The following is a 12,615-nucleotide window of genomic DNA, read 5'->3' as shown; positions in this document are numbered from 1 at the left end:
AACCCCCTTCCCCTCCCCCTTTTCTGATGAAGGGTCTAGGCCCGAAATGTCAGCCTCTCTGCTCCTATGATGCTGCTTGGCCTGCTGTGTTCATCCAGCCCTGCACCTTGTTGTCTCAGAAACAAGTCAGCCCAATTTCTTAAGTAACGAGTAAAGGAATAGTTTATTGCAAAAAAAGACTTACTGAAGTAAGGATATCGAGATTATTAACAAAAAGTTTAAGCTATGAAAATATATGCAGTTGTACTTGCTGAAAAGTAACACACAGATTTGCACATAATCTCCAAATCTGTGAAAAGATATTACAGCTCTATAGAGTGTTTTCATAAAAGTGCTTTGGTCATGTAACAATTAAATTCAGAAAAGAAGAATTATTGATATAACAAGGTGTAGAGCTGGATGAACACAGCAGGCCAAGCAGAATAAAATTAGCAGAAAAGCGGACATTATTCCAAAACGCCCACTTTCCTCTCCCTCTGATGCTGCTTGGCCTGCTGTGTTCATCCAGCTCTACACCTTGTTATCTCAGATTCTCCAGCATCTGCAGTTCCTACTATCTCAAGAAGAATTATTCACAGATTGTCCCAAGTGCTGATTTCTAACCAAAGTCAATTTGTGTACATACTGTTGGTGCTGGGATTTCTTCCTGGATCAGTTATGGCTAGCTGAATTCACTTTTTTTTTTCTGGAGACAGTGGTGGTAAATTATGGATTCTTCTTAGGAAACCCTTCACTTGTTGAGATGAGTCTTTCTGTGTATGTGCAACATTCAAACTTTGAGAGCCGTTTAGGAGAAAAGCCAAAAGGGAAAGGAGTCAAGGTTGTTCCTGGAAAATTACCTCTCTCACTGCCTGTTCAAATCCTATATCTTTATTTTACCCACAAACTAGGTAACATGATTGTTTTCTGAAAGTATTGTAGACTTGACAACTTCATCCAAACTCCCTCCAAAGGTAACATTGAAGCACCTGTAGTCAGGGTCTTTTATTTTAGAAAATATTCTTTCCAAAGAATTCAAGGTTCTATGTCTGATCAAGTATATTGCAAACTAATATTTTGAATAACACATTGTTGTTACAATAATCTATACATTATCAATGATGCTGCCATCTGCAAACCCAAGTCCAGCTTGCAGATGTATTTTGATGACATCCAGTTTTACCCTCTCACCTTCACCACTGAGTCCAAGATACTCGTAATACTATCTTAACTCTGTCTCCAGTATTAAGGCTTAGATAAGTCTTGATTTCCTCCAGCTCAGCATTGGATCCCCGTTCCTTAGTGTGGCTATTTCATTGTCCTTGTTCACATTTTCAAATTGACGGTTTCACTTCCTTTCTAATCATGTTTTTTTCCCAACTCTGTATCCTCTGACCCAAGTTCACTATTTATTTGTTACAGATAAATTGGAATTTGTAGTATATCTAACCAACTTTTTGAGTGGCTGTGATCATAATGTCTGGGATACTGGGGAGGCAGTGGCCTAGTGGTATTATTGCTGAACTGTTAATCCAGAGACCCAGGTTCAAATCCCACCATAATTTGGATTCACTAAATATCTGGAATTAAGAGGCTGTTGATGACCATGAAACCATTTGTTGGAAATGCTCATCTGGTTCACGAATGTCCTTTAAAGAAGGAAACTGCCATCCTTGCCTGGTCTGGCCTACATGTGACTCCAGGCCCACAGCAATGTGGTTGACTCTTAACTCTCCTCAGGGCAATTAGGGATGGGCAATAAATGCTGCCTAGCCAGTGTCACCTTCATCCCATAAATAAATAAATCTTTAAGAAAAAACTTTTCTAAGTCTTCCATTTCACCTCTTGTCTCCTTTCCTTCAAAACGTAATTAAAAGCATGGAAAAGCCTTTTTAAACAGTGCTGTCAGTCCTAGAATCTCCCAGGGGAGAATATATCCTGTCAGCATACTGTGAAGCCCCCTCTGATATGTAGATTGTTTCTCATTCTTCCAAACCGTCAGATCTGTACAGGCCCAATCTGCTTAACCTGTCTTTCATAAAGCAATCCCTCTATCCATGAAAATAGCCCAGTGAATCTCCTCTAAACAGCTTCCAAGGTAAGTATATCTCTTCCTAAAGAGACCTAACTGTGCATGTTATTCCAGGTGTGATCTCACCATTGCCTAGTATAGTTCTAGCAGGTGTTCCCTACTTTTATACTCCATTCTCCTTGCCTTGAAGACCTGTATTCCTTTGCCTTCCTAATTAGTTGCTGTCCTCCTTTTGAGATTCACCTACAGGATGGTCAGATTCCTCCATACTGCGTTATTCTGCAGTTTCTCTCCATTTAAATAATATTCTGCTTTTCTTTCTTCCTGCTAAAGACAGCCTTACATTTACTCCACCTGCCATTTCTTTTACCATTCTATCCATACACCATGGCAGACTCTGCTATCCTTCTTGCACCTTACATCTTAGTGTCATTGGCAAAGATGGCTACAATGTACTTGGTCTCTTCATCAAAATGAATAATAGCGATTTTAAGCAGTTAAGGCCCAGTGCTGATTTCTGTGGCACACCAAAAAGTATAGTTTGCCAACCTGGAAATGACTAGTTTATCCCAACTCTGTTTCCAGTTCATGAGCCAATTCCCAGCTTCTCATAATGTATCACCCCAAAACCATGCAATAACCTTGTTGCAGCACCTTTATTGAATGCTTTTTAGAAATCCAAATATTTTAGATTTACTGATCCCCCTTTTTGTTCGATTCCACCTGTTTGTTACATCCTCAAAGAACTCTGATAAAATGTTTGAACATGATTTCCTGTATTGACTTTATCAATTTATATTATGATTTTTAAAATTCCCTGCTGCTGCCTCCTCAATAGTAGATGTATTTTCCCAATAATAGATGTTATCCTAACTGGTCTATAGTTTCCAGCTTTCTTTCTCCCTCCTTTTGTGAATCAACTTGTTCAATTTACAGTTTCACTGGGACCTTTCCAGAATCTGGAAAATTTTGGGAGGTTACAAACACTGCATCCACTCTCTCTGCAGCCATTCTTTTAAGATCCTTAGGTTCATGCCATCAGGTCCTGAGGACTTATCAGCTTTTAGTCCCATTACTTCTCCTATAACCTTTACCCTAGTAATTGTTTATTTATTTTAAGTTCCTTCCTCCCTCCCTTTTACCTCCTTTATTTTCTATTATTTTTGGGATGTTCTTTGGGTTTTCTACTGTAAGGATATAAACTTAGCATTTGATTAAGGTCTCCACCACTTCCTTCTGCACCATTATTATTTTCTCAGTCTCACTCTCTGGGGGATCAATGATCATTTCAGTTCCTCTGTTTCTTTTGTGATATCTATGGACATTTTTACTGTCTGCTGTTACGTTTCTTGCCAGTTTACTTTTGCATTCTAGTTTTGCTCTCTTTCTTTCAGTTATAGAGTCACAGAGCCGTACAGCACGCAAACAGATCCTTCAGTCCAACTCGTCTATGCCGACCAGACATCCCAATCTGACCTAATTCCATTTGCCAGCATTTGGCAAATATCCCTCTAAACTCTTCCTATTCATATACCCATCCAGATGCCTTTTAAATGTTGTAATTGTACACACCTCTACCACTTCCACTGGCAGCTCATTCCATACGCACACCACCCTCAGCATGAAAATGTTGCCCCTCAGCTCCCTTTCAGATCTTTCACCTCTCACCTTAAACCTATGCATTCTAGTTCTGGACTTCTCCACCCTAGGAAAAAGACCTTGGTCATCCTTGCCCCTCATGATATTATAAACTTCTTTAAGGTCACCCCTCAGCCTCCGACGTTCCAGGGAAAATAAGGCCGGCCTATTCAGCCTCTCGCTATAGCTCAAACCTTCTAAACCGTGGCAACATTCCTGTAAATCTTTTCAGCACCCTTTCAAGTTTAACAACATCCTTCCTATAGAAGATTGACCAGAATTGAACACCGTATTCCAAAAGTGGCCTAACCAATGTCCTGTACAGCTGCAACATGACTTCCCAACTCTTATACTCAATGCACTGACCAATGAAGGCAAGCATACCAAACGGCTTCTTCACTATCCTGTCTACCTGCGGCTCCACTTTCAAGGAACTATACACCTGCACCTCTAGGTCTCTTTGTTCGGCAACACTCCCCAGGGCCCTACCATTAACTACCCTGGGTTTGCCTTACCAAAATGCAACACCTTTTATTTATCTAAACTGCCACTTATCAGCCCATTGGCCCATCTGATCAAGGTCCCATTTTACTCTGAGCTAATCTTCTCCACTGTCCACTACACCGCCTATTTTGGTGTCATTTGCAAACTTACTAACCATACTGCTGGTCACCGGCCTTCAGTCCTAAAAGCAATCCTCCAACACCACCCCCTGGCTCCTACCTTCGAGCCATTTTCCCAGTCTTCTGACCAATCAGTATATTTCATAGCGTTGGATGTCTTTTTGTTCAATTTGACACCACTCTTAACTTCCTGAGATAGACACAGATGGAGCACCTTACCATAGACTTTTTATTTCCCAATGGAATTCCTATTGGCATAAACATTCACCAAATGTATATATTTTTTTGAAAGGAAACTAACGAAAAGGATGGTGTAACATTGGCAGAAGCAAAATTACTTTAGCATAATCTGAAATGTGAAGCAAGATGAGAGATGTGTAGTAACACTACAAGTATTAATGGGAATTATGACAAAATTAGTGCTTCAGTATTCCCAATTTCTAAACGTGATATTAAATTTAACATATTTTTGCTTTCAGAGGGTGTACTGTGGACATGAGTATACCATCAACAATCTCAAATTTGCCCGTCATGTTGAACCAAACAATGAAGCAATCAGACAGAAATTAGCTTGGGCAAAGGTAAGTTTGCTTATCCTAAGCAAGTCATTAGAGTTAAACACTCCTGGGATTTGATACAGTAATGTGTGATCAGCCCAGTTCCATCTTTTGATTTGATTCCTGATCTACTGGCCATATGAATTAGTTGTTGTGTTGGGTAGGTTCAGCCTCTGGCATCTAGAATCGTAGTTGATAGAATCTGTACAGTGTGGAAGCAGGTTTTTTGGTCCATCAAATCCACACCAACTCTCCAAAGAGCATCCCACCCAGACCCACCCCTCTACCCGATCCCTGTAACCCTGCATTTCCCATGGCTAACCCACCTAACCTACACATCTCTGGACACCATGCATAATTTGGCACAACCAATCCATCTAATCTGCACATCTTTGGATCTCATGCAAAACAAGGCAGCTGGGACAGTGGAGCATTCCCTCAGTACTGCAGTGTCAGTTTAGGTTTTGCACACAAACCTTTGAAATGGGTCTCAAACACAGTAACAGGAGGATAACACCTCCTCCTAATTTCTGAATTCCAGCAGTACAGAGCTCTTGTTAGGGGAAGCCATAAAGAGCAGTGAAACTTGCTAAAGTTTCAGTAAAAGCACTTGACAAGTAATATAGGACAGGTAAACTGCACCTAAACTAGCTTCAATATTGTAAAGGATTTTTTCCCTTAATTTGTCTTTTAAGTTTTGTAGATTTTTGGAACAAAATAAACTTGATTAAAGCAAAATATATTTGTTTCATGACCTAATATTAAAAGTCTTATGTGCTCTGTACAGCTAATTCACATTACCAATATTGGGTAAATTTAATTTTTTTTTGTATTTGTTTTTAGGAGCACTATGATCTTGGAAAACCCACCATCCCATCCACTATTGGGGAGGAGTTCAGTTATAACCCTTTCATGCGAGTGAGGTACAGTGAAACCCAAGTTTAACATTTCTAAGACTTTTGCGTCTCTTCAGTCAGAATTCAGACTTGTTGCCAAGATGAAATGTAAAAAGGCAGAATCGTGAAACACATAATTAACTTCCTTTTATTAACTTTATTTGTCTTATTAATAGTTAACCTAACCATAATTTTCATCTCATGGAAATTTTCAAAAAAAACAAAAAAACTGCATAAAATATAGCAGAGAGGCAATGTGAGGTGCACATCTAAAGTGACTAGACCCTAATAATATCCCGTTTTTAATAACTTACCCCATTTTTAATGCTAATATAGCTCCCAAGTCCTCCAGAGCCCTTTACCATTTTCTTTCCTCTTAGAAGTGGGATTTTCTTGTAAACAATTCAGAGGGACTTTTCCCCTTCCTGCTGTGGTTTGAACAATTGGGAGAAATTTGGGGAACTATGGTGAAAATGATTAGATCAGCATTTCGACATCAGGAGAAAGGTTCCAGTTTTGTCCCTAAGCCTTCAGTGAGTGACTTCAGATTCTCACTGTTAAGTTGCGACCACCTGATTTCCGCGCATTTGCACCTCATCAAAAACTTAATTCCTCTTATTTATTCGCCACATCCGACATTCATTTTGTTTCTCAACGAAACTAACTGCCACAAATTGCCGATGTGTGAATCAGAGCAGGTACCCAGTGGCAGCAGCTTGATGGCCATCATTAAACTACTTCTGCAGAACGATGTCCATGTATGGCCACAGTCCTCCTCAAGCCTTTGTCCACACAAGTCAAACTACAAACCCCAGTACATCATCACACCTGCTGTTTGACTCACTTCCACGCTTTAGTTTGGAGCTGAACGGCACCTAAGACTTGTGGCCTTCTGCCAAGTCGCTTTGCACCAGAGGGACAAACTCACATCTCATGCATCCACACAGGATGCATCGTATGGTTTTTGGCTTTCTTAGCGCTGACTCACATTGTGCTTTCTTGAAGGCTGGCAAACTCTGTCTACTTCACATTGTTTACTTTAATGCCTAGCATCTTCAGTGTTGAGTCACAGCCTCTGTGACTTGCATTCAATTCAGCACAGAGGGAGACTCGGGCAGTTTGTCAGGGCAGGAAAAACTGAACAGTCCTAAAGGGCTGGACATGTCACCTTCGACACTGTGCTACATCGGTGTCATAGCTGCAGCATGTGCCAGCAGCTTAAGTGGCAAACACACAACGCATGCTACAAGCAAATGGCTATGTCCGAACGTCAAAGGTGAGCAGACCTTTGGGGTTCAAGGGGAGCTATTAGCTGTCGAGGGATATCACCGCAGTCAGTCAATGGCCTTGTTATAGCCAGATCAGCCGCAGTGTTGTGGAGAAAGCAGTTCAAGGAGTTTTTCTTAAATTAATTTGTGGGATGCAGGTGTCGCTGGCTGGTACCAGCATTTCTTGCCCATCCCTTGTTGCCCTTGGGAAGGTGGTGGTGAGCTGCTTTCTTGAACCACTGCAGCCCACCTGCTGTGTGTTGAACCACAATGCATTTAGAGGGAATCTCCAGGATTTTGACCCAGCAACAGTGAGGGAATGGCGATATATTTCCAACTCAGGATGGTGAGTGGCTTTAAGGGGAACTTGCAAGTTGTGGTGTTCCCATGTATCTGCTGCCCTTGTCCTTCTAGATGGAAGTGGTCGTGGGTTTGGAAGGTGCTGTCTGAGGAACTTTGGTGGATTTCTGCAGTGCATCTTGTAGATGGTACACACTGCTGCTACTGAGCGTCGGTGGTGGAGGGAGTGGATGCTTGTGGAAGTGGTGCCGATCAATTAGGCTGCTTTGCCCTGGATGGTGTCAAGCTTCTTGACTGTTGTAGGGGCTGCACTCATCCAGGCAAGTGGGGAGTATTCTGTCGCACTCCTGACTTGGGCCTTGTAGATGGTGGGACAGACTTTGACAAGTCAGGAGGTGAGTGGCTTGCTGCAGGATTCCTTGCCTCTGACCCGCTCTTGTCAGAGTGTACCAGTTTTTCCCTTCAGTGAGTCGAAAGGAGAGATTGCGTGTGATGCAGAAGCAGGAGAGATGATGATGAGCTGTCTCCAGTGATTGAGTACAAAGTGCAGATGGCAGGAAGGGATGCTAGTTTGGGAGGATGAGGTACACAAGCCAGGGAGTGGAGGTGATGCATTCGGTGGTAAGAGTTGGAGCCCGTAAGCTTTGGTGAAATATATTTGCGGCGGTCGAATTAATGTGAGTTTGAAGCGAGTAGACAGTGACACTGACCCTTGCAGCACACAGAAGATCATTAGCCTGCTTCCTGCACTCGTGAGTGTTCCTTTTAACCCAGGATACAGACCTGACCAGCGGCTCTCTCTAGGCCCCAGCAGACAGCAGGATAAATTACAGCCTCTCCCCAGCCCCATCCACCTGCAACTCCACAGTGCAGTCCCAAAAGCTGGCTGCACGCTTTTCTTTCTAAGTCGTGCCCTCGATGATGGTGTTTGAGCAGCCTGATATGGAGGACAGTTCCTGATTGAAGTGGTGTGCAGCGGAACTTCGAATATGGTGCCAACAGCATGAAAGGTCCTGGCAGCAGTGAGGATTTCTGCCTCTCCTGGCACGTGACTGCATGAGGCAGGCACCACAGACACTAATTTCACATTTACTGAGAGGTGAAGAGTGGAAGACTTGTGCAAAAAGCAATTTTGGACCATGGCAAACCACGAATCTCACCCGACCAACTCCAGCTGAAAATGAGCTTGCTGCACCCAGCAAACCCAAATGAGAGGGACATCAGTCAACCAGCCAGAGTGTGACACACAGATATCTTTATTTAAGCATTCGTGACAAATGTATTCAATGAAAAACAGCACAAGACCTTACAATCACTTTTTAGTAATATTCCCGTTTAAGCTTTTTTTTTAACTGCAGGAACCGCAACCACTAAACATATCCATTTCTAGCATTGGATTTACTTCTAGAATTTGGTAAGCTCATTGCTGTTGTCTTTTTTCCTTCACTGTTTGGGAAAATCATACCAGAACCAGATCAATTTCAAATACTTTGTCAGTCAAAGGCATGGTTTACTTTGGCTCCGTTATTAGTGAATAAATCTACCTGCACCTTCGTGCTTTCTCTACATAGCATCACTTTCTGTTAACTTCCCTTTACATTACCCTCTGGTTAGAGCACAGTGACAGAGTCATAGAATTGTACAGCACGGAAACAGACCCTCTGCTCCAACTCATCCATGCCAACCAGATATCCAAAAGTAATCTAGTCCCATTTGCTAGCATTTGGTCCATATCTCTCTTAAACCCTTCCTATTCATGTACCCATCCAGGTGCCTTTTAAATGTTGTAATTGTACCAGCCTCCACCACTTCCTCTGGCAGCTCATTCCATACACGCACCACCCTCTGCCTGAAAAAGTTGCCTCTTGGGTCCCTTTTAAATCTTTCCCCTCTCACCTTAAACCTATGCCACCTAGTTTTGGACACCCCTACACTGGGGAAAAACCTTAGCTATTCACCCTATCCGTGCCCCTCATGATTTTATAAACCTCTGTAAGGTCACCCCTCAGCCTCTGACACTCCAGGGAACATAGCCTCAGCCTATTCAACCTCTCCCTGTGGCTCAAACCCTCCAACCCCAGCAACATCCTTAAATCTTTCCTGAACCATTTCAAGTTTCACAACATCTTTCCTACTGCAGGGCAATCAGAATTGAATGCAGTATTCCAAAAGTAGCCTAACCAATGTGCTGTGTCCCCAGAACATTAGCTGAGTTTTTGGATTAAGAATCTGCAATAGGTCAAGAATGAGTTGCATCCTGGGTATGCAGGAATAAGAATTGCAAAGCAGTCAATTTAGGATCAAAGTATTCTACAGCCAGATGACAGACATCATATTTCGCTCGTTCACTCTTTCCCTGAACTCTTCATCCATTAAATTTTACAGAACTTGCATGCACCTCTGGACTATCCTAATAAAGACCATCTCTGCTATAACAAAACAGCATCCTTCACAATTTATCATCCCCTCACTAGAACTAAAGCAACTATTTTTGAGGTTGAGTTTGAGCTCCGAATTCATGCTCATGATTGGAATTGAAAGACTTTGTGCCAAACAGTGAAATTATTGTTACAGGGAGAAGAGTGTACAAGGCCATGTTGGACAGAAAGATCCAATTTCGACCATGGATGCAATCAGAAAAGAAAAAGATCAATTTCAAGTACCAAAGGATTAATTGCATCTGTACAAATACTTAGCCCCAGCACAGTCTTCAATACAGCACCTTCTGGTGTGCCTGGGGTGGCAGTGAGCTACAAAATACATGTTAAGTAGTGAATGTTCTGTTAAATATATTAAATTTGCTTTGCAGTTGGAATTTGTAAAATGTATATAGGTTTTCTTATTGGCAATCATAAATGATTGTGACACATGTTCTGAAGTGTAAGGGACTTTAGTCCTATTGAAACCTGTTTTCGTCCAGATTATTTTTTTCATTAAACCACGTCCTGTTCACTTCAATGCACTTCTGGTCTCTGTTGGTATCGAGCCAGAAGATTGCAATTTGAAACCCCAATGTCAACTTGTCAATTAGACTTGGCAATCATGTACTATTGAGTGATAAGCACCAAACATTTTCAAAGATTCTCATTCCCAGGTTTGGAAAACAAAGTGTAAGACTGTAGATTGACCCATTCGAATCCATAATGATGGAGACATTTTGAAAGTGGCTATAGCCACGTATCTCCTCTATTCTTCTGGCAAAAGAGGGATAGAGTGGACTTAACAAGTAGTGGTGCTGCCCGTTCCTCCACTGTAAATGCCATCTGACTGTCAGCTCTCCAGTCCTAGCAGCGCCACTGGGTATGGTGGCCACTGCTGGGACTGCATGCACTCCCAGCAAAGCAGAGCCAAAAACTAGATGGAAGGTGAGACTGGTGGGACCTCGCCCATCTCTGCAACTGCGGCAAGGTCAGATGTGGTTGGGTAGTGATGGGAAAGTCATCCTCAGAAATTTATGGCATACCCTCCTGCAAAGTGCCAAGGTTGGAGCTGTAAAATTCTGTTTAAAAGCTCATGATAATTGAATTTGGTCACTCTAGTTCCAAGACATACAATTTTGACGTTGAGGTGTTTATTTCAGCAGACTCCCATTTTTCTCACTGTCATACCATCCCAATTTATTCATTTCTGAATTTTGAAAATTGTGATTAGAAATTGAGATTAGAAAATTCGCGTTTAGTTTTATGGTGGTTTGAATGGGAGAGAATTAATTGTAATTTAAGTAGTAAATAATATATTTTGCTTTTATTTACGCACATTAATGGGTAGAATTAACTGTCCATTCAGAAACTTTCTATCTGAAGAATCAAAACTGAAATCATTAAATGGATTGCACCTTGTCAACATGTAGTTGGAAAAACTGCATGAACACTAGTTTATTTCCCTCTTCTTGCTAAAACATTAGGACTGCCCTAATACACCTGTATCTGGCCGTATGATATAAGCATTTCTGCTATTTTATAGACCACCTTTAATCTTGGCTTCCTTCCTTGCTTTAATTGTTTATGTAAAATCAAGAGCTCTGAAGGTCTTTTAAGAATCTGAAAATGCACTCTGAAAGCCACAATAAAAATGTGGTAATTTGTCTAGAAGCTAAGGCTAAACTAGATAACAATGTATTGATTTAGGATTTTAGCCAAAATTAATTGCTGTGTTGTGGATTGGTTCCCTGCGGAGTTATATCTAACATGATTGAATTTATCCATATTACACCTTGCTTAATAGTCCACCACCTTCCAACTCAACATAGATGCGTGTGTAGGCAGTCAATAATTAGCTTTTCTCAGCTCTCTCAAAAGCGTTCAAAATGTGTCACTATCTGTGCAATATGTTGATTTAAAATTATTCCAGCTTTTCTGTTTAAAATTAGATTGGGAAGAATTGCTTTTGTGGTCTGATGCCTTCTCCTTGACTTCCTTTTAATGGGATCTCTTCTACTACTAAGCTTCTGTATTGATACTATATAATCTGCTGATTGTGCTTTTGCTTTCAGTAGCATTCTTGGAATTGGAGTATTAATTTCACTGTTAACCATAAAATACATTGATAAAGCAAAATGCATTCAGTGGTTTTCATTTTCTTATACAAGAAGAAAAATGATAACTTTACACTTACACAAGTGTGGAATGATTTCATAACAAGAAACAATAAGTGATATTGTATTTGTGAACTGGTTTATTGCTCTATACAGACTTGCATTTACGTAGCACTTTTCACAAACTCTGGACTTCTCAAAATGCTTTAAAACCAATGAAATATTTTGAAGACACTGTTGTAGCTAAATTGCACACAGCAAGCATCCACAATCAGCAATGTAACAATGACCAGCTAATGTGGTTTATATGATAAAAACAGAAATAGCTGGAGGAACTCAGCAGGTTTGGCAGCATCTGTGGAGAGAAAGCAGAGTTAATTTTCGGGTCTGGTGACCCTTCAATGTTTGCAGTCCTTCGTGCTATAGGAGGTTGGATGGGCCCCCGGAGACCAATCCCTTGCTCCTCTTTAAAATTCTGCAACGGATTCTTTTAAATTCGCCCAAGTAAACAGTGCAGCTCTCCCTCAGGACTAAACTGGAGAGTCAGCATTAGTTTGTACGTTCAAGGCATGATTTGCAACCAACCTTTTGTAACTCATGCAAGAGTGTTACCTCCTGAAAGCCTTTGCTGGAATTCTGTAAAGTGGGAATCAGGGTGATAAGTGCTGGATACAAAGCACTTCATGATTCTTTGAACAACGTCATCAGAGAATTGAACTTCTTTCTTCCATTAGTGTTTTGGCAAGAGAGAGATTCATGGCACCCAGCCTGTCATGATCCAGAGCTCT

General features: G+C 41.2%; 1 protein-coding gene across 4 annotated transcripts in view; it reads left to right on the top strand.

Annotated features, from left to right (window-relative positions):
• hagh (hydroxyacylglutathione hydrolase) overlaps positions 1–11,856 on the top strand; it is a 36,101-nt gene extending 24,245 nt beyond the window's left edge. For 3 of the 4 annotated variants that reach the window (XM_048609770.1, XM_048609769.1, XM_048609768.1), the window contains exons 7-9: positions 4,752–4,853; positions 5,673–5,752; positions 9,868–11,845. In XM_048609770.1, coding sequence (XP_048465727.1) covers positions 4,752–4,853; positions 5,673–5,752; positions 9,868–9,967 — 282 coding nt within the window. In that variant the 3' untranslated portion in view covers positions 9,968–11,845. Of the gene's footprint in view, positions 1–4,751; positions 4,854–5,672; positions 5,753–9,867 lie in introns of all 4 variants that reach the window. The other variant, XM_048609766.1, reaches the window with a different exon arrangement.
• Positions 11,857–12,615: the final 759 nt, after the last annotated feature.

This window comes from Rhincodon typus, chromosome 21 (assembly GCF_021869965.1).
Source record: "Rhincodon typus isolate 14 chromosome 21, sRhiTyp1.1, whole genome shotgun sequence".
Lineage (NCBI taxonomy): Eukaryota > Metazoa > Chordata > Chondrichthyes > Orectolobiformes > Rhincodontidae > Rhincodon > Rhincodon typus.
Note: the sequence above shows the minus strand (reverse complement) of the source record. Positions and strands in the feature narration are given on the sequence as shown.